The sequence below is a fragment of the Leptonychotes weddellii genome, chromosome 6, assembly GCF_054177405.1.
Source record: "Leptonychotes weddellii isolate Sample4059 chromosome 6, ASM5417740v2, whole genome shotgun sequence".
NCBI lineage: Eukaryota > Metazoa > Chordata > Mammalia > Carnivora > Phocidae > Leptonychotes > Leptonychotes weddellii.
The window spans coordinates 132,877,497-132,900,197 of NC_138374.1; the positions used below are offsets into that span (position 1 = coordinate 132,877,497).

Here is a 22,701-nt window from a genome sequence, read left to right on the forward strand (position 1 = left end):
GTTGTTCAAAGGGTACAAACTTACAGTTGTAAGATGAATAAGTTCTGGGAAATCTAATGTACAGCATGGTGATTATAGTTAATAATACCGTATTACATACTTGAAAGTTGCTAAGAGAGTGGATCTTAAATGTTCTCATCACAAAAAAGAAATGGTAATTAGGAGACAAGATGGAGGTGTTAGCTAATGGTATGGTGGTAATCATTTTGCAATATAGAAATATATCCAATCAACGCATGTACACCCTAAACGTACACAATGTTATCTGTCAATTAAGTCTCAATAAAGCTAAGAGGGAGGAGGCCTTAGAAATTACTCTTAGGGATGGGGTGCTTGGGTGGCACAGTTGGTTAAGCATCTGACTCTTGGTTCAGCTCAGGTCATGATCTCAGGGTCATGAGATGGAGCCCCACGTTGGCTCTTCACTCAGCACGGAGTCTGCTTGAGATTCTCTCTCCCTCTCCCTTTGCCCCTCTTGCTCATGCTCTCTCTCTCTCTCTTAAATAAATAAATAAATCTTAAAAAGAAATTACTCTTAAGGCAAACTCTGACCCTCAGGTGACAGAAGCCCCCTTTCCCAAGAATATCAGCTGGTAGATATCTATCTTGGTAGAAAAGGCTCAGGAAGGAAGGAAGAAAGAAGGAAAGAAAAAAAAGAAAGGGGGGAAAAAAAGGATTTTATCATCAATACCAGGTTGTCTAAAGAGGGCTCAGCGTCTCTGGCTGGATAGACTCTTCTTCGTCTTTCTTCATGGGGACACATCACTGCTGTCCTCCAAAATGGGAACTTCAGAGGACCCGAGGATATTCAAACCAAGGCTACCATACTCTTTTCTTCCACCTAGAGATACATCCCTGAACTAATTTTGCATACTCAGATATCCCTCCCACCTGCCCCAGCTCCTTCCCCAAAAAGCATAATGCTGAAAGATGTTAACAGCAGGCTTTGTTCATCAATGGCTAGGAGCCTCAGCCAGGGACAGGCTGTCCCCCCCCCACACACCCATTGTGTTCAATTGCTTTCTATTCCCATTTTGGGGAATAGAACATCTTCCATTTTTCATGCCATTTGACCTGTGGAAGTCTTATCTTTTCAATTGTTCCATTACACTGGGACATACCTGGATTCATTCAGCATCTGCACACTTTCTGGGTACCTGTTATGAACTTAGCATAGCATAATCAGAGGCAGCTTCAGCGGGCCGTGGGCATCCATCACAGCAAAAGGCAGTGGTGTGCTCTTGAAAGGAACACCAGCAGCCAGAGAAGGTGAAAAATGGAGGATTTAAGGTGAGATACAGGGCTGCAAACCAGGTCCGGGGAGTCCAGCGTCAGCCCTGCAGCCCCAGGCATAAGCATCACTGAGGATACTATGTGCTCACACTGCTCTCACATACTTCTGTGAATCACACTAGGGTCATTTACAGGCTGTCATGTGTGGTCACTTCATCACCCCACCCTTCTCATTTCCTGAATCTTGCAAGATTGCCTGAGTCCCACAGAACCGCCTCAGTCTCACTCCCACCAGCCGGTGGAAGAGGAGCTCCCACAGGCTCCCGTTGGCCCCTTCCTCCAGTCCCCTCCTCGGAGCTGTCCCCGGACTTGGAGATAGATTACAGGGCTCCCAGCAGGCTCCCCATGGATCTGCCCTATTACCACGGCCCTCTGTCCAAGAGAGACTGTGAGACCCTGCTGCTGGAGGACGGGATAGACGGCAACTTTCTGATAAGGGACAGCGAGTCCATGCCCGGAGTTCTGTGCCTCTGTGTCTCGTGAGTAGTCTCACCTTCCATACATCCGGACCCCTACCCTGAGTGTGGTCCTGATAGCCCAATGCAAAAGAAGTTGTTTTTCACTCTGACCTTGCAGCCCCAATGAGCAGAATGAGATACAGCGAGGCAGCGCTTGACGGGCGTGCAAGGAGTGTGTCTGTCCCAGCGCCACCTGCTCACCCCAGCAGGACCCTCTGCAGAAGCAGGCAGGGTGGCATCAAAGGGAAGGGCTGCAGGAAGCATGGAGGTGCCTGGGAGAGAGGCCCTTTCCTGGACAGGTTGGCTTAGTTGCTATGGAAGAGGCTAGATGTCCTTTATGAAATTGTAATCCGAGGGACTAAGTGTTCACATATATTCCACCAGACTACTTAAAGTATGATTTCAAATTCTTTTAGGTTTGTAAAGAGCTTCAACATGCATCATTTCCTTTCATCCTCCTTAGAGCCTATCAAGGCCAGCATAAGCATTTTCTAAATGAAGAAACAGAGACCTGGATTTCTCGAATGACTTGCTTGTGTTAAAATGCATCTGGCATTTCCAGAGAGTTCAGTGTGAAGTTCTAGCAGCAACTCTGCTGAAGGAGCTTGTTTAGACCCGGTTAGAAAACAATCCTGGGGGGCGCCTGGGGGGCTCAGTCGGTTAAGCGTCTGCCTTCGGCTCAGGTCATGATCCCGGGGTCCTGGGATCCACCAGCATCCGGCATCCGGCTCCCTGCTCAGCGAGGAGTCTGCTTCTCCCTCTCCCTCTGCTCCTTCCCCCACTCATGTGCTCTCTCTCTCTCTCTCAAATAAATAAATAAATAAAATCTTAAAAAAAAAAAAAAAGAAGGAAAACAATCCTGAACAGGTATCAGTGAGAACCTACTATCTTTAAATGTTCTGTTTGGAGAGATCACTGAAGTTTTTCTTCTACCTGCTAGTGGAATTAAAACCCAAGTGTGTCTCTGGATATGCTTCAGTGCTTCTGAGAGTGAGGACAAAAAGGACTGTCGTGACTAACAGAATAGGCAGAGATCTCTTTGCTTCATTGTATGATACCAGAGATGCAGGTAAAAGAAAGATAGCCTGAAGGGGTTAGCAGTTGGAATTTTCACGTTACCAGTGATGACGGGGCTGGGGTGGGAGGGGGGGAGCGGGGTCGGTTCATATAATTTTAGCTGTTGGTAATTCTTCTTTTGAGAGTTGCACAGTCACATTCTTTACCCATTTTTAGCTTGAGTTGTTTGTCTTCTGTTCCCTTTTTTCCCCCCAGTTTCTATGTATGAAGGTAAAACATTTCTTTTTCCAAAAAGGACACATGCACAAAAGAAAACTATAGACCAATTTCAATTTCAATTAATATCCATTTTCAAGAAACTACTAACAAAACAGAAGCCAGTAACATTAAAGGAGAAAATATACTATGCTCAATTTGGTCTATTCCAAGAAGTCAAGGATGGTTCCAAGTTGGGTAAATTAGTAGTTTAATTACATATTAGCAGGTCAAAGTTGACGAACTGCATAACTCGCTCAAATTTGCTTAAAGGGTGTTAGATAAAATTCAACATCCATCCCTCAATTAAATACACACACACACACACACGTATGCATGCCCTTACACACTCTTAGCCATACAAAGCTAGATGGATACTTTCTTAACCAAAGGCCAGGTGAAGCATAGGAGAATCGCTACTAAAATCATGAATGAGCCAATGATGCCCATTACCAGCACTACTAGGGAGCATTTTTCAGGAGATATGAGCAAGTGTAATTAGCCAAAAGAAATAAAGGTAAAAATTGAAAAGGAAGGTGCAAAATTATTATTATTTGCAGTTGACATGATTTTATGCCTATGAAATCTAAGATTTAATTGAAAAAAACCTAAAAAGTAAATTTAAGAAAAGTCAATTAACAGTATCTGCTTGTAAAATTGAAATTAAAATCAATAGCTTTTTCATTTAAAAAAAAAACAGTAACCAGTAAGAAAATATAATAAAACAGGTCATTTACATTAGCAAAAAAAGTAATAATACTCAGAAATAAATGTGATATGAAATGTGTAAGGTTTGTATGAAGAAAACTTTAGTACCTACTGGGGAACTCACTAGAAGAGGTACATGAAATTAGGGACTCAATTTGGAAGCATATCAGTTTACCACAATTAATCTATAAATTTGGTATGTTTCCAGTATAAAAATTAACAGAATTTTTTTAAGTTTTCTTCAAGGATCATAAAGTTTATTCAGGTGGGACATGGAGCACAAGGTACCTGCTAGAATAGCCAAAAATATTTTTTATTTAAAAAAAGGGGACCAAGGGCACCTAGCTGGCATGTGACTCTTGATCTGGGGCCTTCTAGGTTGGAGCCCCACAAGACGTGTGGAAATTACTTAAAAATAAAATCTTAGGGACACCCAGGTGGCTCAGTTGTTTAAGCATCTGCCTTCGGCTCAGGTCATGATCTCCGGGTCCTGGGATCAAGCCCTGAATCGGGGGTCCCTGCCCAGCGGGGTAGTCTGCTTCTCCCTCTCCCTCTGCTGTTCCCCTTGCTTGTGTTCTGTCTCTCTTTGTCAAATAAATAAATAAAATCTTAAAAAAAAAAAACTTAGGGGCGCCTGGGTGGCTCAGTTGGTTAAGCAACTGCCTTCGGCTCAGGTCATGATCCTGGAGTCCCTGGATCGAGTCCCGCATCGGGCTCCCTGCTCGGCAGGGAGTCTGCTTCTCCCTCTGACTCTCCCCCCTCTCATGCTCTCTCTATCTCATTCTCTCTCTCAAATAAATAAATAAAATCTTTTAAAAAAAAAAACTTAAAAAAAGGAGTTTGGTGCTGACAGATCAATGGAATAGAATACAGAGTCTGGTAGAAATAAGGCAAAATACATTGGAATTTAGCATATGATTAAAAGCATATTTCACATCAATGATCATGAACAACCATGAATGGTGTTGGGGTGCTTGACTGATCCTTTCGAAAAAATACACCTGAATTCCTTTCTTCTTGAAGTAAAATTAATTCAAACTGGTTCTAATGCTTAAGTTATTTTTTTTAAACATGAAACCACACGTACTAAGAAGAAATGATGAACTTTTAAAATATATACCTGGGGTTGAGAAGGGCCTTTCTAAGCAGGATGTAAAGCCCAGAAGCCAAAAAAGAAAAGTCTGATGAATCTGACCACTATTAAAAAAAAACTGCTGGTAAAAACAACTTAAAAGACTATCAGTAAACTGACAGGACGAGTGAACCTCATAAACAAATAAGTGATTTTAAAAATCAATACAAAACTAGGTAAAGGGAAAGAGAAGGAGATTCTTGGAAACAGAAATGTGAAAAAGAAGGAAGGAAAAATGCTAGATCTCACTCATAACTAAAGAAATAGAAACTGGAAGAATAATGAGATACTATTTTTACCTGTTCAATAGGCAAGAATTAAAACTATGGAAATACTCAGACGGAGTTAAGGTGCCAGGAAGCAGATGCCCTCATACAGGTGAACACAGTCTCTTCGCGTGGTAATGTGGCCCAAACATAAAATGCATGGATGTAACCTTTGACCCCAAATTCACTTATTAGTGAATAAATAAACCTACCTTGGCTGGCTCAGTTGGTAGAGTGTGTGACTCTTGACCTTGGGGTTGTGAGTTCGAGCCCCCATTGGGTGTAGAGATTAGTGCGTTGTTTTTTTTTAAGATTTTATTTATTTATTTGACACAGAGAGAGAGCACAAGCAGGGGAAGTGGCAGAGGGAGAGGGTAGAAGCAGACTCCACGCTGAGCAGGGAGCTCAACATGGGACTCTGGGATCATGACCTGAGCCGAAGGCAGACACTTAACTGACTGAACCATCCAGGCATCGCAAGTGTAGAGATTACTTTAAAAAAATCTTTTTTTAAGACACCTATCTTATATGACCTAATAATAGCCTACCTTATCTTACTTATGACAGCATGAGTGTGTGCAAATTGATTAATAAGAATGGGTAAATCCATATATCGTATGAAAAAACCTCCAATATCTATGGTAAGAAAAAGGCAAGATGCAAAGCATGATCCCATTTGTTTAAAAAAAAAGTACGTCTGGGTCTTTGTATATTCCTATACAATTCTAGGAGGTATATAAGTAAGAAACTTGTAATAGCTGGGAAATTGAGAAAGGGTGACTTGGGGAAATTTATTCGATAACTTTGCACTGTTTAAATGTTTTATATGTGCATGTATGACTTTTGTAATGAAAAAAAGTGTATAAAAAAGTAGTGAATCCCTGCTATCTATTCAAAGACTGTGCTAGGCACAGGGGGATTCCAATAGGGAACCTGCAATTTTTTTTCAAGGAGATCCAAAGCATGTAAATAAATTAGAAAAGGGTGAAGTATAAATTTAAGAAGAGACAGTTTTATGCAAACTGAAGGGCCAAAAATATGAGCAGGAGAGTGTTCTTAGAGGAGATGGTATTTGAGCTGGGACCTGGAAGAGTGGTAAGATTTGATTACACAGAAATGGAAATGAATAATAGAACCTTTATGTATTCATTCAACACTGGGAAGCATGTTAGGGAGGGAAGGGGGCAGGAATAGAGGTCTAGAGGCAGGATGTTTTAAAGCACACATGAATCATACAGGGTTCCTGAAAGGTAGCTTGGAAACCAGCTTTTGAAAAAGTAGGTTTGGGATAATATTATGGGGTCTGAGAAGGATGAGTCCATAGATAGCAGGGAGATGTAGATGGTTTCCAAGCAGGCAAGTGACAAGACTGGAACCCTCCAAACTCCCAACTGGAGTGTTAGGAATTCCAATCTGATATATGGAGGATGCACCAAAGCTGTCGGATGATGGCGATTGAGACCATTGTGTCTCCAGATGGGAGATGGTGAGGAATTAGCGATGTGGGAGCAAGTAGTGTGAATGGGAAAAGAAGGTGCAAGGGATGTCATAGAGACAGGAGACCTTGATCCAGACCTCAGTGTAGGTAGTCTCTACTGGGATTCTCTTTAAAAATCAACATTTATTTTCAACTGTTTTGTGGAGTATCAACCCAGCTTGAGTGTTCTTCTAAAGTGAAAGTCACTAAGGAATGTGAAACATAATAATAAAATCCAATGAAGAGGGAAGAATACATATTTGGGGGGCATCTGCCCATAATCAGGCCTCACCCTCTTCCCTGCCCACATCCCTGAAAGGCAGACACATTTCAGGTACCCTCAGGCTTAAGGCTCAGGTCAAATGGCCCCCATGGAAACGGGCATTATCATGATCCTTGTGAAATTTTGTTATCACACAGATCAGTACAGACCATTCAATTCTAGTTGTTCAACGAGTATTGAAAATCTCTTATATGCCAGGCACTATGCTGGGCACTCAATTGGTGCCTTCAACACAGCTCAAAGCCTAGTGGGGAAAATAAAGAAATAAATGGGGAAAAGACAAAAGTACCTTGGAGTGTGCGCTGATGAGTACACTCACATTGGGGCGTATGGGAACTGAGAGGAGGGAGGGACCCATTCCTCGAGGTGTGGAGAGCCTCGGCAGAACTGGGACTCGGAGGATGAATAGTAGAACCTTTATGTATTCATTCAACAAGCATATACCGAGTGGGTGAAATAGTGATGAATACTACAGGGGTCGGTCTTGCCCTCACGAATGTACATTCCAGCAAGAGGAGACAATACGATGAAAACCAAACACGGGCAGAGTACAGGGAGGGATAGAGAGGCTACTTCAAGTTGGATAGAGAAAGTTTCCTCTGAGGAGGTCACACAAAGCAGTTCGTGCTTTGATACACAACCTTATGTGAACAAAGCCAAAATGATGTACAACACCAGAATTAGCATATTTTCCTGCATCTACGCATTCAGAGCCACCGTGAAGGTGCTTTCTCTGAGCCAAACATTGTGGTCGGCATGTCACATTCCTTATCTCATCTACCCTTTGCAAAGACGTTTCTAGTAGGTGACATTATCCCTAATTTGTGGGTAAAGAAACCAAGCTTTTTATTAAGTAACTTGTCCAAGTCCAACTTGTCAACATGTCATTATGTCCCCTCTTACCAATGTCCCAGTGCCACTAAAATATGTTCAAGGTAGTGACCTTGGAACAGTGTTACGAAGTGCCTAAGCGGGGGACTCGAGGGCTTGGCAGCAGACCCTGATCTGTGGGGTCCTGCCCTTTTGCTTTCGAAACACCCAGCCTGGGTGGCCCCTTCTTCTTTGCTGCGTTAGAATGGCAACATCCCAACTTCCATGCTTTCACAGACCTAAACGAAAACATTATGGGGAAGTTTAGAAATAAAGAAAGTCACGTAGCGAGTTGGCCCAGCAGCAGACAGTATTGAGCAGAAAGGCCTGTGGTAAATGTGGACAGGAAATGTGACTCGATCACAGAGCCTGATAGAAAACGCCAGTGCGCCAAACCACTCTCTCTGCAGTGTGACTTTGTGTGAGAAGCTGAAACTGGGTCTGCCTTTAGAATCAGTAGAGTCAAAATGGAGTAGATGTGGGGAGATTCAAGGGCCACAGCTGCAGGCCTGAGGGGACAGGAGGGACTCTCTGTAGCCAACAGAAGGCCACAGTTGAGAAGAATCTGGGCCCTCACTGAGGAGGACACAACAATAAGAAGGAGGAGTGGGAGACACCTGGGAGGGTGGAGGGGAAAGACGGTTCTCTCAGATTCTGAGATCTTTGGCAAGACTCTAGAGCTCGCAGAGAAAAAGATATTTCAAGCGTTTTTATTATTTTAGAAAAATCCATTGTAGAGAAAGGTCTAAAAAAGAAAGCAGAAGTGTTCTCAGTTTCACCACATGGAGATTACCGTTTCTAATATTTCAGTACACATGCCTCCAGACTGCTCTATATGCCCGTGCTTGTCTAAGGAAATATAAATGGGTACACAAACGGTTTGTTACATGGGACAGTTTGCGAATTGTTTTTTGTCAATGCATTGTTGGTATCTTGCCACATCAAAGAAAGCCAGTACACATCACTCTTTTATTGATTGCCTCTATCATAATTGGTACCTAATCATGCATTTAGGTTATTTCCACTCTGGTCCAATGGACCCAATGTAACTTGAGACGATTAACATTTTTGTGCCTACATCTTTGAACGTTTGCCCAACTCTCTCCTTAGGATAAAATCCTAGAATTTTTAACATTTTAACACACACTGACAATTTGGTGCCACAAAGGTTATACCAAGGCACAGTCCCATCAAGACAAGCGAGAAGTCAAAAGTCTTAAAACACTCTTTATTAATGTGTGTTTCACACTTGTGTCAAGGTCTGGAGAAATGCAGAATACCTAGTTGACATCATAGGGCAGTCAATTCCATTTCCTTCAACTGACCTTTTAAAGTTTGGTTTAAAATAAAACTACAAACTCGAACGTGAAGAAGTTTCCTTGCCACACTGGTCATGGCGTGAGACTGACTGCTAATTGTGGACTTGTCGTGAACTGAGAAAGGACACAGAGACCCATGCACGGCACCTCACATGATGACCATTTGTAAGGCGAAACCCCACTGGAAAGAGTGAAACAATTCAAAGATAGGTCAAAAATTTTGACCTTTTCCTTCTTTTTTTAAAGATTTTATTTATCTATTTGAAAGAGAGAGAGAGCACACAAGCAGGGGGAGGGGCAGAGTGAGAGGGAGAAGCAGGCTCCCCACTGAGCAGGGAGCCCGATGCAGGACTCCATCCCAGGACCCTGGGATTGTGACCTGAGCCGAAGGCAGATGCTTAACTGACTGAGCCACCCAGGAACCCCTATTCTGATCTTTTCCAACTGAAAATTTTCATCTCAACTGAAAGGTAATGCCAAAGATTTAAAAATGGTCTTTATAAGCCAGCCCTGTGTATTTCTCACATCTTCAATGGGGTCGAAGACTTCCATGGGATAGCCAAGAAAGTAGGCATTTCAATACACTGAAGTATTATAAACCTTCGAAATGATTGAGTGCCTGGCTGGATCTCCTTCCTTGTTGTCATGTCCAGAGCAGTCCTCCACTGTGGGTCACTCTCATGCTGGAGGTCAAGCCACCACATGTTTACTAAAGACCTAGCAGCAAATATAGGAAATATTTTTCTTCTCTCTAATGCCAAGACTAACCATGAAAAGAGTAAGAATCATAAATGTAAAATGAACTTAAATTTGGTTTCTATATTAGAACAAATATAAATTCTATTCATATACCTTTTTATGTCATGATCTTTATAGCTTTATTGAGGTATCATTGATATAAAATAAAAAGTGTACAATTTGATGAATTTTGACATTTGCATGCACTCATGAAACCATCACCACAGCCCAAATAATGAACATTTCCATCACCTCCAAAACTACCCTCGTGCCCCTTTGTGATCTCCCCTTTCCACACCCCCCACCCAAGCCCCAGTGCACCGTCACCTGCTTTCTGGCACTACAGATGTCTATGTATTTCCCAGAATTTAATGTAAATCAAATCATAAAGTAGTAGCCCTTTTTGTCTGACTTCTTTCGTCCAGAATAATTACTTTGAGACTCATCCGTATAGTTCCGTGCGCCAGAGTTCGGTCCTTTCATTGCTAAGCAGTATTCCATTCCGGGGAGGCATTACAATCTGTTTACTCAGCCAGATCAATTACAGTTGAAATTGGCATGAATATCTGCAACCAATCTTGTGGGCATATGATTTCAATTCATTCATATGTGGAATTTAGGAAACAAAACAAGGGATAAAAGACAAACCAAGAAACAGGCTCTTAACTCTAGAGAACACACTGCTGGTCACCAGAGGGGAGGTGGGGAGGGTGGGGCAACAGGTGATGGGGATTAAGGAGGGCTCTTGTGATGAGCACCAGGTGATGCACGGGAGTGTTGAAGCACTGTATGGTGCACGGGAACCTAATACAACACTGTATGTCAACTACACTGGAATTAAAACTGAGCCCTTTCAACTGTTTGTTTTTGTGTTCGGATAAAGACCATTTCAGAGCGGTCAGTGAGCATGTAGAATCTTAGAAACGTAACCACTGACATTACTAACGGCTTAAGTGGCAAACTCTGCTTTCAGTAAAGATATCAACTCTTATAAAGATCCAAAAGGTTCAAAACAGATTTTTTTAAAGTTGAGAAGAAGGGATGAGGTTGTTTGAAGGTGAACAAATTGAAGGAAAGTATTCAGAATTAACTTAAATTTTATGTCCTTAGCATTCCCCAACGGTGTCAACAGATAACGCTTTTCCAGTGGATGGAAACGTTTGCATAAAAAAATCCTCAGAACTCAGTGATGACCCTACTGATTCACCTTCCCTCCCTGCCTTCTTCCCTCCCCCTCCCTTCATCCCTACCTCTCTCCTTCCCTTTTTTCACGTCGAAAATGTACTAAAAAGACTTATTCTACTTTAAATTTTTCATTGTTAATGAAAATTTAATAAGATTTGGAGCGTTTGGTTTTTTGAATACTGTATGTCAGTTAATTAATTTTATTATTTATTTATTTATTTATTTGAGGGAAAGAGAGGGAGGGGGAGGGGCAGCGGGAGAAGAAGAGAGAATAGAATCTTAAGCAGACTCTGCGCTGGGCTAGGAGCCTGACGTGGGGCTCCAATCCCAGGACTCTGAGATCACTACCTGAGCCGAAACCGAGAGTCGGATGCTGAACTGACTGAGCCACCCAGGTGCCCCAATTAATCTGATCTAATGATAGTTTATATTAGAAAATATGTATTTATCTCATGTATTTTCCTTAACTTATACTTTTACTTAATATTTTATAATATAGTGATGATTTTTTAGATTGTAAATGTGTTTAAATGTACTAAATATTTAGTTTCTGTGATCTTTGCTTTTTTAATAAATAATATAATATTGGCATTGTCAGTTTTGTGCCAATATTGCCAATCTTAAGAAGTGCACGTTTGGGTTTACAGATTGTATGCATTTCAGCTTTAGTAAACTTTGCCAAATTGTTCTCCAAGACATTGTATCTAATTACATCCCCATTAGTTGTAGGTAGAACTTTCTATAGCTTTACATCACGGCCAATATTTTCCATAAGTAAACTCTCATGTCTTTGCCAATCTGGTATGAAATGATATCTAATTATGGTTTAATTTGTATTTCCCTGATTGATAGTGAAGTAAAACATCTCTTCATATGCTTAGTGGACATTTCATTAGCCTTTTTTAAATGGTACATTAGTGTTCTTATCATACAGTAATGCTTCGGTGATCTTCTCCCCGCCTGTGGACTTTCTCACTCTGTTAATAATATATTTTGACAATCGGAAGTTTTAATTTTAATATAGTGAGTTTATTAATCTTTTCTTAGGGCTTGTACTTTTTTTGATGTAGGAGCTCCTTTCTTAACTCAAGGTCATGAAGTTGTTCACTTACACTTACTTTTCCTAAGCTCACTGTTTTGTTGATTCACGGTTAGGTCTTCAATTAGAATGTGAAGTAGGGATCCGATTTTATTTATTTCCACATTAAGACATTACCATTATTATTTAACAAATAGTCCATCCCTCCTCACTGATCTGCTGTGCTAGCTCTGTCATATACCAGGTTTTCAGACATATATGGGTCTGTTTCTGGGCTCTCTATTTTATCACATTAATATCTTTTCTACCCTGGAACCAGTTCTCACTGTCTTATTTATAGCTTTATAAGAAGATTTGAGACCTGTTAATACAGCCATCTGCCACACACACACCCCAATCTTATTTTTCTTATTCAAAATTGACCAGATTTGGGGTGCTTGGCTGGCTCAATTGGAAGAGCATGCAACTCTTGATCTCGGGGTTATGAGTTCGAGTCCTATGTTGGGTGTAGAGGTTACTTACAAGTAAAACTTAAAAAAAAAATTGAGCATATTTTTGTGCAGAGGAGGGACATGACCTGACTCACATTTTTGGGGGCACACAACTTAAAGCCATTTATTAAACATTAGAAGAAATAAGAATCAATGACAAAATACATTAGGCTAAAATCAAAAGCGTATCGATTGCAAGTAGATTACAAATATTTATGCTATTTATCTGTATGGGAAAATCTTTTGAACAAGTGGGAAAAGTTAATAAAGCTCTCTAAGTCAAAAAACATCTGTTTCTCATTTTTAAATAAGGGCCATCCTGGCTGTCGTGTAAAGAATAATAATTTATGACCTCAGAGAGAGAGAGAGAGGAAAAAATTGCTAGAACTATGTCCTTGAATAGATGACAATGGGTGGCCCCCAGTGGAAGAGGGATTTGTTCCAGAGAGTGGCATGCAAAGTTGGTGCATGATTACAAAGGCTGAGGATGGGAGCCCACAGGCGAAGAGCTGTGGCAGCTCAGAGTCTGGGAATTCTCTTCCGACTGCTTGAATCTCTGTGAAGTTATTAGTGAGGTGAGGTGTTTGGGGTGTCCGAAGAAAGGGGACAGTGTACAATCACTATTGAGGGAACGGGGAAATCACTGATTGCCTGGAGCACCAAGAGCCCACTGGAGGTCTGTGGTCATCAATTGGAAGTGAGACCAGTCGGGACCCCAAGGGAACGAAGACAGGTGAGTGAGAACAGTGGAAAGTGGTAAGGCCAGAGGACTGGAGGCTCTGTGGTCAAGGGACTGATGCGGTCAGCGAATAGAGGAAAGGATCTGGGAGTGAGGACCAGAGAATGGGATGTGTGAAATTCATAGTATGAAAGGGTTGCAGTTACGGGCAACCACAAGTTCAAAGTCATAAGCCTAAATCTCTCATTCTCGAATAAATAAATGAAATCTTTTTTAAAAAAGAAAAAGATCATATTTGAGCAATGTCTGTCTTTAGAACTTGAAGTATATGGCTTTTGGACTAGTTAACATAGAAGCTCCATTTGTTTTAATCTTTCATACTCCTCTGGTGGAGATTTTCTTAGCTGATAATACAACAACATAATTAAAAATGAAGTCATTTAAGAATTTAACATACGATAGTTGGGTTTCAAAGAACTACGTGATCAGACAAATGCAATGTATGGACCTCGTTTGGATCCCGATTTGAATGATACCTCTGTGAAAGAAATTTTTTTATAAAGATTTTATTTATTTATTTGACAGAGAGCACAAGCAGGGGGAGTGGGAGAGGGAGAAGCAGGCTTCCCGCTGAGCAGAGAGCCCGATGCAGGGCTCAATCCCAGGACCCTGAGACCATGACCTGAGCAGAAGGCAGACACTTAATGACAGAGCCACCCAGGCGCCCCTGAAAAGAAATATTTGAGACCTCTTCCCAGATATGGGATACTTTGTCACATGTGGACACAAACTCATGTGAAATGTTTTGTTGCTTACGATGTGATTTGGGGACACCCACTGGCTTATTCTGGCCTCAGGAACCCCCACAAAAAGGATTGGGATTTGAAGTCAATGGCCAAAGCCTCCTGACAATCAGTGATCAAATCCTCTGTACCTTAAAGCTCTTAAGTTGCTTTCCAAATTCCCATTTCAATCAAATGATTCTTTGGCATAGGTGCACGCATGGGGCCAGGGGGCCGGGGGGCGGGGGGCGGGCATGGGGTGGGAGGGATCATTAGGTAATCTGAGCCTCATGTCAATGTCTTTCATTCTCTCTTTTTTTTACACTTTAATATTTCTGGGTAATCAGAACATGTTAAACAGTTGATAGAGACATTTAATGTATGCATTTTCCTCCTGGGAAGCTATTGTTAAATTGATCCCTTACAATTAATGGCATCTTGGAATTGGAGAAATACAGTAATGTATTTATGTTATGTCTTGCTTTGGAAATTGCTAGATTGGGCCTATTATCTAGATTCTGGTTAGATTACTTAGCCAGCGGAGCCAGTTCCGATGAAGAACAAGAGCGCAATACATCATTTCCTTGGGCGAAATTCCCAACGTTCTCTTTTTTTCATTAACACTAACTATCTCTAATAAAGTTCAATGACACATCATTTAGTAAACAATACAGGAAAGGCTCAATGGTGTTTTTTTATGTTGTATCAACTTAGAGCTAAGTGAAAAAACTAGAGAGAAGTACCAAGACCATGGAAATAGTAAATTCTCTCTCCTTATCCTCTTTGCTACAAGCCCAGACTTCCACCATCAGAATAAGTGTTCCCGTTTCCAAGCCTTTGTCTCTTTCAAATTCCCACAGATGAGAATGCCTGAAAATGATCAGTTTCTTTTGGGGACCCAAGATTGCCAAAGGCATTGTGCAGAAAATAGAGCGGTAGGTAGAAGAGACCTGGTTTTACATATGAGAACATTACGATTCACACAGTCATCTTTCCACAGGTTTAAAAATTTCGTATACACGTACCGAATCTTCAAAGAGAGACATGGGTTTTACAATATACAGGTAAGAACGTATGAGAACTCCTGTAACGAAAGACTGGGGGAGAAGAACCTGAGATCATCTCTTGAACCTGAGATGTGGCAATGGAGAGCCATTTTAAAAAGGGAAGCAACATGCAGAGTTAGAGTCAGATCCATAGTAAACCTTGTCTTTCTCTGAGGGAAATAGGGAGAGTTTTTGAATATTCAAGGCTGTTATTCAGACGTGTAGACCCTGGTTCCCCCAGTGGTCAAATGCACCAGGCTGGACTCCAGGCGAGGTCGCCATCCAATTAGAAGACACACAGTGACCAGGGCGGGACGGAATGGGAAGGTGGGGAGCAGTCCGAACACGTAGGAAGACAAGTGAGCTCCACGATTGTATGAAAATATAAAGGGAAGCATCAGTCAATGGGCAGTCTTAGGGGTTTCTTTAATTTTTCTGGTTTACTGAGCATTAAGCAGAAAACCTTTTTGTTTTGAAATAATTTCTCTGGCTTAAGAAGTAGAGTATAATATTAACTGAATCTTTACTAGCAAAGAATCCTGAAATAATCTTTTTGAAACACTTGCAGAAAAGGTTAAGCAGATTTTTCACTGCCAGATTTCTCAGAATCTTCAATATGCTAATGTTCATTGTGAATATCTAAAAGAAATTAGAATATACCGTGATCCCCAAACACATACACACACACACACACATCACACACACGTACATGTTTAAGTATATCTACCTGTGTGTGTGTGTATAATTTTTCTTTTCTTACAAAGGACAAACTGACAAAATTTGAATAAGCTCTATAGATTAGTAAGTAGTACTACATCAAGACTAATTTCCTCATTTTAATCACTGCAGTGTGGATATGTAATGTTCTTGCTTTTTGGGAAATATTGATGTATTTAGGGTTAAAGAGCTATCATGTCCACACTTAACCTCAAAATATTTTTTTAAAAAGAATATGTATTATGTATCCCTATAATCGTACACGTATATACATGTACATTTAGAAAAAGAAAATGAAAAGCAAATATGTACAATATAAATGTTAACATTTGGGGTGTGACGGGTGCCTGGGTGGCTCAGTTGGTTAAGCGTCTGCCTTTGGCTCAGGTCATGATCTCAGGGTCCTGGGATCGAGCCCCATGTTGGACTCCCTGCTCAGCGGGGAGCCTGCTTCTCCCTCTCCCTCTGCCTGCCGCTTCCCCTGCTTGTGCTCTGTGTGTGTGTGTGTGTGTGTGTCAAATAAATAAATAAAATTTTAAAAAAAGAATTAAAAAAACATTTGGGTTGTGGGTGAAGGATATATATAAAAATTTTAAAAGTATTTTTTCAACTTTTCTTCAAGTCTGAAATTATTTCAACATAAAATATTTTCTAAAAAGCAACTTATATGAACTCTTTCCTTTGTTGTGCATGCTTTGGGAAATTGTGATAATTCCTTAATACAGGGGAAGTGACAGGCAGAGGGAGAGGCAGCCTTGCTCTGAGGGCTCAAACCACTGCTTTGAGGTGTCACATTGCACATACAGTGGATGGTGATGAGTATCTTGTATTTTGGCAGACCGTAGAAGGTGCTCCCAAACAGATCTTCTCAAACCTAAAGGAATTGATCTCCACATTTGAGAAACCAAATCAAGGGCTGGTGGTCCACCTTGGACATCCGATAAAGCAAGCCAGCTTCTGCCCGAGATGGAGACGATCACAGATAAAGCTGGATGGTATTTACGGTAAAAACTCTTACGTGGGGGTCAGAAAGGAACTTTAGTCCCATTTCTTCCACTGGCCGACTTTGTAGAATTTATACAGATACACACCCTGTTCTGTCGTGTTATCTCTAAAAGACTTTGCCCACAAAAAAGCAACATCGGTCTTGTTGGGAAGCAGTGTCTTTGAGCCCCGGAAGGTGGCCAACACACGGAGTGCTCTGCCTGGCTAGTCAGGAGAGCAAGAGTGGTCCCCGGTGCATTCTGGAAGAGCTGACCTCACACCCATCCTGTGACCTTGTGCGAACCACAGGTTTGGGAATAGATGGACAAGCAGGCAAAATTTTCAAATGAGAAAATTGCTTTGATGCCCTCCCCAAGGCCCATACTGGTACATTTTGCTCAATATTTGCTGAGCATTCATTTATTTAGTGTTAGGGGACAAATTATTCCAGATATATCCCGAATGGAATTAAGCCATGGTGGAAAATGAGAGATGGCCAGTAAATTTGAGTGCAGAGAATCCACACTGAGGCCCTCTCAAATTGTATCACTAGCAGCCACAATTGCTTACTTGCTCCCCGTGAAACCTGCCCTCAGAAAATCATCCCTCTAGTATTTGTCAGTTACAATATGGTTTGAATTGAACACGGATTTCCTGAGACATTTACGGCTTACTCCTGTTTTCCCATGGTGGCACGTAGGGTCACATTCCCAAGCAGAGGGATTTCAGTTATCAGTGGCCGGGTGGAGGGCACTGGGGGGAGACATGCTAGCTAGGGAGAAGGGCAGAGGGCAGAGCTCCAGGGAGCCTGCAATCACCCCACATTCTACTGTCTACTTAAGTCACCCTCCGGGCCACCAGGGCAAGATTCTCACCTCCCAGCAAAACTAAGCATGGGTTTTTAATGATGAGAATAACAACCCCTCCTCTGCCCCCTGCCCCCTGCCAAGGTCTGTGCACCCATGTACACGCAAAGTCACTTCCTATAGATTTAGCTACAGGTGTAATCCCACGGCCACGTTCCACCGAAACTTACAGGAACAAAAGCACAAAAAGGGGCAGAGCTAGAAACCCAGGAACGTTGTGCGCTGCAGTCCTTAGGAAAACCCAGATGAGCTGCTGAGGGTGGTGGGGGCTGTGGCCGTTATCTGTCCAGCAATGATAAAATAATCACAAATGCCAAGGCGAGAGTTCTTTCAAGATCTTTCCCAAGAACTGGGCGGGAGTCTTACCACCCCGGCTGCCCACGCTTGATTAGCCCTGGTAGGTAACCCCAAGTCTTCAGCTACCAAAGGGGAGACATCTTCTCCTCAGCTCACTGGCTTCCTCCCCTTCCCTTGGCCTCCTTAGAATAAGCCTCAGATGCTCTCACTCTGAGGGAGACACAGGTTTTCTGCTGGAGCAGGAAACTTGGATGCCTAAACTTATAAAGAGACCCCCTATTTTGCCCGGGGAGCTCCCTGTGATACACCCGCCCTTGAAGATGTCACTCTGATGTAGCATCGAGGTCCTCCTGTGCCTGGGGAAGAGGTCTTCTTTCCCTTGAGTGAGGTTGGTCCGTGCAACCCCCGGAGTTGCCTCATGGATGGTCTTCTGCTTTTTTCCCCCCAGAGAACAGTAACAGTGACTATGTGGAGGTCTTGCCTTGAAGACAAGGAGACTGAACAAAGCAATTAGAGAAGAGATGGGGTGACAGCTCTCACTGGCAACCCTGCTTCTCCTGCAGGTGTGGTTCTGGAAGACTGAGCTCTAGGGGACAATTCAGACTCTCCTGGTCTGGGTGACTGAAGACATTCTGTCCACCAACCTCAGAGAAATTATTCCCCACATCCCTGCCTCCCGTGCATACACCATGAGCAGCTTTGAAACTCCTTTCCCCCCTCTCACTCTTCTTGCCTGGAATAGGACAGGCTGAACCTATTCTCCATGGTTGATGCCCTCCTGCAGACCAGCGATCTGAGGCACAGCTTCATACAGAAGAGTGCGCACTTGGCCATGAGTTAGGAGCCTGAGTTCCAGTCCTGTGGCTATGAGACTTTGAAGAAACCTCTTGCCCTGTCTGGGGGTCTCCACTTCTTCATCTAGAAAACAAACACATGTTCCTGCCTCTCTGCTGAGCCCGAATGGAGGAGTCCTGGGGTCATGGAGATGTACACGAGGGTGGCAAGAGATCTGAGTCCTAGCCTCCCAAACAGCCAACATGGTCTCTGCACCTGCCTGTCCCAGTCTTGGTCATGGCAGGGGCCCTGACCTCCCACCTGTCCTTCTCCCCCGCATTCTAGCTCTTCTCCTTCTTATTAATCTTGATTTTCCTGCCAGACACATCCACGGAAACACTTTCTCACTGGTTTTGCCCAATTTCACGTATGCACCAACCACTTTAGCAGCATGGATGTAGTTCTGTACTGCAGTGATATCTGTGGGCATCTTAAAGATATTCTCCTTTGTGTGGTTCCTTTTCCCATCTAGATATTAAGTGCCACCAAAGCATGGTTGGGTCTCCCTCATATCCCCCAGTGTGGAAAAGTGTGCTGCATAGAGCTGTGCCCATTCACAGGATTTTGACTGGAAACACATTGCTGAAGGATTTGTTGAATTTGTTCAAAGTCCTTTGCATTTTTCTGCTAGTTAAAAATTTTAATTAAGACCTGATTAGTGTGGAATGTACCAAATTCCATGCCCATTCTTTTACCTATCTTCAAACCATAGTGATTCATTTTACCCTACTGGACTTATCTTCCAAAGTTATTAAAGAGAAGAACTCTAGATTTCCAGACAACATGAACAGACGTTGTGGTTGGAGTCCCAAAGTGTGAGCCATTTTGAGTTCTTGGGTCACAGAAATCCATAGCTACTACCAAGTAGGTAAGAAGTGAAATGCAGCCACCATATTCAGGGAGCTGAGGGAGCTAAATCCTTCTGGTTGGTTCGCCATCTTTTCACAATTCCAGTGGGAATCTCTTCCCCTCTCTTTCTTTTGGACTTAAGTATGGAGAGTTGAGAAGTTAATCACATTCCTCAGTTCTTAACTCATTATCACCATCAATCCATGCAAGACCTTTCTTTGGTTTTATTTCATCTTTATTCCCCTTGTCACTAATTCTCATTCCAATGTTCACACCCTCCCCCATAGGAAGCAGCTCAATAGTATTTGATATATGCCCTTGACATGTATGCACCCTTGTAGAATGTATAGCATTGGTTGTGAATATATATCTTTTATATTTACATACACAATATTCTATTCTTCCAATTATGTTATTACTTTTTTCACTCAATACCCAGTTTCTTGTAATGTAATTCAGTATCTTAATGATGCACAGTATTTAGTAGTGTCCTTCCACCACAGTTTGCTTATCCTTTCCTAAAGAGATAGTCATCTAGGTTGGTTCCAGAAACAACACTATGAAGAGCAAATTTGAATGAGTCTCCCTATGGAAATGTAAGAGAATTTCTCTGAGCCATAGGGTCATAAAGTATGTTCATGTTTAATGATGACGTAGTCAAACCCATCAAGTGCTTTTTGACTCTTGTTTAATAAGCCCTTCCCCACTCCAAGATCATGAAAAAAAGTCTCCTACATTTTGTTTTCCTGGGTTTTATACATTTACTCCCTGCAGTTAAGGTTCCAGTGACGGCAAGGACTTTTGCATTTTTCACAGACACATTCCCAGTATCTAGAAAAGCCCTTCACACATAGTTGGTGTTCAATAAATATTTCTTGAATGAAGGATGAATCCAGGGTTAACCTTTGTATATGGTAAGAAGTATTTCCAACTTTGTATTTCTCCATATATATTAAAGTCGTTTTCCCACTTCACCCTGCTTCATAAATCATCTCCCCCTCTAGTTTACAGTTCCTCCTTTATATCACAACGGTTCTAATCCTCTGGCTTTGCAGCATCTTACTGTCTTGGAGGACAGGTAACCTCTCTTATTTTTCAAACCAACTGAGTTATTTGTGGACATTGGTTCCTCCATATACATTTTAGTATAAATACATTACGTTGCTCCAAACGTTTTGATGGGATTTTGAATGAATTTGCGATTAGGGAAAACAGACATTCTTGTGATGTTCTCCCGTGCATAAAAATGCTACATCAGGGGGCACCTGGGTGGCTCAGTCGTTAAGCGTCTGCCTTCGGCTCAGGTCATGATCCCAGGGTCCTGGGGTGGAGCCTTGCATCGCATTGGGCTCCCTGCTCCGCGGGAGGCCTGCTTCTCCCTCTCCCACTCCCCCTGCTTGTGTTCCCTCTCTCGCTGCCTCTCTCTCTCTCTGTCAAATAAATAAATAAATAAATAAATAAATAAATAAATAAAATCTTTAAAAAAAATGCTACATCAGTTTATTCAGGTCATCTTTTTTGTTCTTTAATGGAGTCACAAATTTTTACCATGGAAGTCTGGTATATTCTCTTAGATTAATTCCTATTTTTAGTTGTTATAAATTCTGTTTTATGTTTTATTACATTTCTAGCATCTCTGGCAGTGGCAGAATGCTTCCTTTCTCATTAGATCTACTGGTTTACCTGTTGATCCTATTGTAAATGGAACTGTAAATTCTATGTAAATGATTTTGTCAGCTGTAAATAATACCACTTTGTTCTTTTTCAACACTTATGCATCTATTTACCATGTTTACTTGATTGCTAGGACCTCTAGTATACATTAAACAGTAGTCATAAAAGTGAGTATTCTTGTGTGGGTCCCAATATTGCATGGAATGTATAGAAACCTTCTCCATTGCAGCACCATGTTTGTTGTAGCCTTTAAGATGACTATTTTAGTTTTTATCAGAAATGTTTTGGGGCATCTGGCTGGCTCAGTCAGAAGAGCCTGTGACTCATGATCTTGGGGTCATGACTTTGAGCCCCACATTGGGTGTAGAGATTATGTAAATAAACTTAAAAATAAACTTAAAATGCCTTGAAATTTATTAAGTGATTTGTTTCTGCATCTACTGAAATAGTCACATTCCTTTTATCTTCATTCCATTATAGAGGTGAATTAGATTAATAAAATTGCTGATATTATACCACCCTTCCATTGCTTCACTTGATCATGCTGTATTATTTTCAATAAACTGATGGATTTAGTAAGTTAACACTTCATTTAAGACTTTTGCATTAAAACTCAAAAGCCAAACAGAACTATAATTTACTGAATCATGGGTATACTAATCATATAAAGTAAATGAAGCAGGCTTTCCTTTTTCTCTTTTCTGCTACAACTCTGTGAGGTAAGGATGATCAGATGCTTGAAAATTTATTAGTACTTTTTTTTTTAAGATTTTTATTTCTTTATTTGACAGAGAGAAAGAGCACAAGCAGGGAGAGTGGCAGGCAAAGGCAGAGAGAGAAGCAGGCTTCCCGCTGAGCAGGGAGCCCGATGTGGGGCTGGATCCCAGGACTCTGGGATCATGACCTGAGCCGAAGGCAGTCACTTAACCAACTGAGCCACCCAGGCGCCCTATTAGTACTCTTATACAAAAGTGAGTTTGAAGCTCTGGTGAAGAGGGGAGAGAATCTTTCACTACTATTTAAGTATCTTCAATGCTTAGTGGTTTACTCAATTATTTTTGCCAGTGTTGGCATTCTTTGTTCTCCCAGGAATTTATCAATTATATATAAACTTCTGCAATTATTGGCATATAGTTCATAATATTATTTTTAAAAATCTGTTGTGACTGTAGTCATACCTCCTTCTTCACTCTTCTGCCTTCCTTTTTTATTAATCAATTTTACCCATCTTACTAGTCCTGTCAGAGCCAGCTTTTAGTTTCGTTAATCTTGTTTTTAGATCGCTATTCTTGATTTCAGTGATTTTTTATACTTGGTTTTTTTGAGTTTATCTGGCTTATTTTCACATTTTCTAATAAGCATATGTATATATAAAAGCCATGACTTTAGCTCATGGTACTATTTTAATGGTATCCCGCAAATTTTTATTGCTGTTCAGGTCT

The 22,701-nt window shown here is 41.5% G+C and overlaps 1 protein-coding gene across 2 annotated transcripts; it reads left to right on the top strand.

The window, feature by feature from the left end:
- The first annotated feature begins 719 nt into the window (after positions 1 to 719).
- On the top strand, positions 720 to 21,661 carry SH2D1B (SH2 domain containing 1B). 2 transcript variants are annotated; one of them, XM_081825253.1, is made up of 4 exons: positions 720 to 1,772; positions 14,993 to 15,056; positions 16,594 to 16,759; positions 18,351 to 21,661. In XM_081825253.1, the coding sequence occupies exons 1-4, from the start codon at positions 1,639 to 1,641 to the stop codon at positions 18,386 to 18,388; spliced, it is 402 nt and encodes a 133-aa protein (XP_081681379.1). In that variant the 5' UTR covers positions 720 to 1,638; the 3' UTR covers positions 18,389 to 21,661. The 2 variants fall into 2 exon arrangements, with proteins under 2 accessions (XP_081681379.1, XP_081681380.1); XM_081825254.1 differs by having other exon boundaries at positions 16,594 to 16,750.
- The last annotated feature ends 1,040 nt before the right edge of the window (positions 21,662 to 22,701 follow it).

Bases quoted from the DNA above. Each gene is read 5' to 3' on its own strand.
- SH2D1B (XM_081825253.1), top strand. From the start codon at position 1,639: ATGGATCTGCCCTATTACCACGGCCCTCTGTCCAAGAGAGACTGTGAG. The intron at 15,057-16,593 runs GTAAGAACGTAT...GTATTTTGGCAG, and splicing joins ATGGGTTTTACAATATACAG to ACCGTAGAAGGTGCTCCCAA. The intron at 16,760-18,350 runs GTAAAAACTCTT...TTTTCCCCCCAG, and splicing joins AAAGCTGGATGGTATTTACG to AGAACAGTAACAGTGACTAT.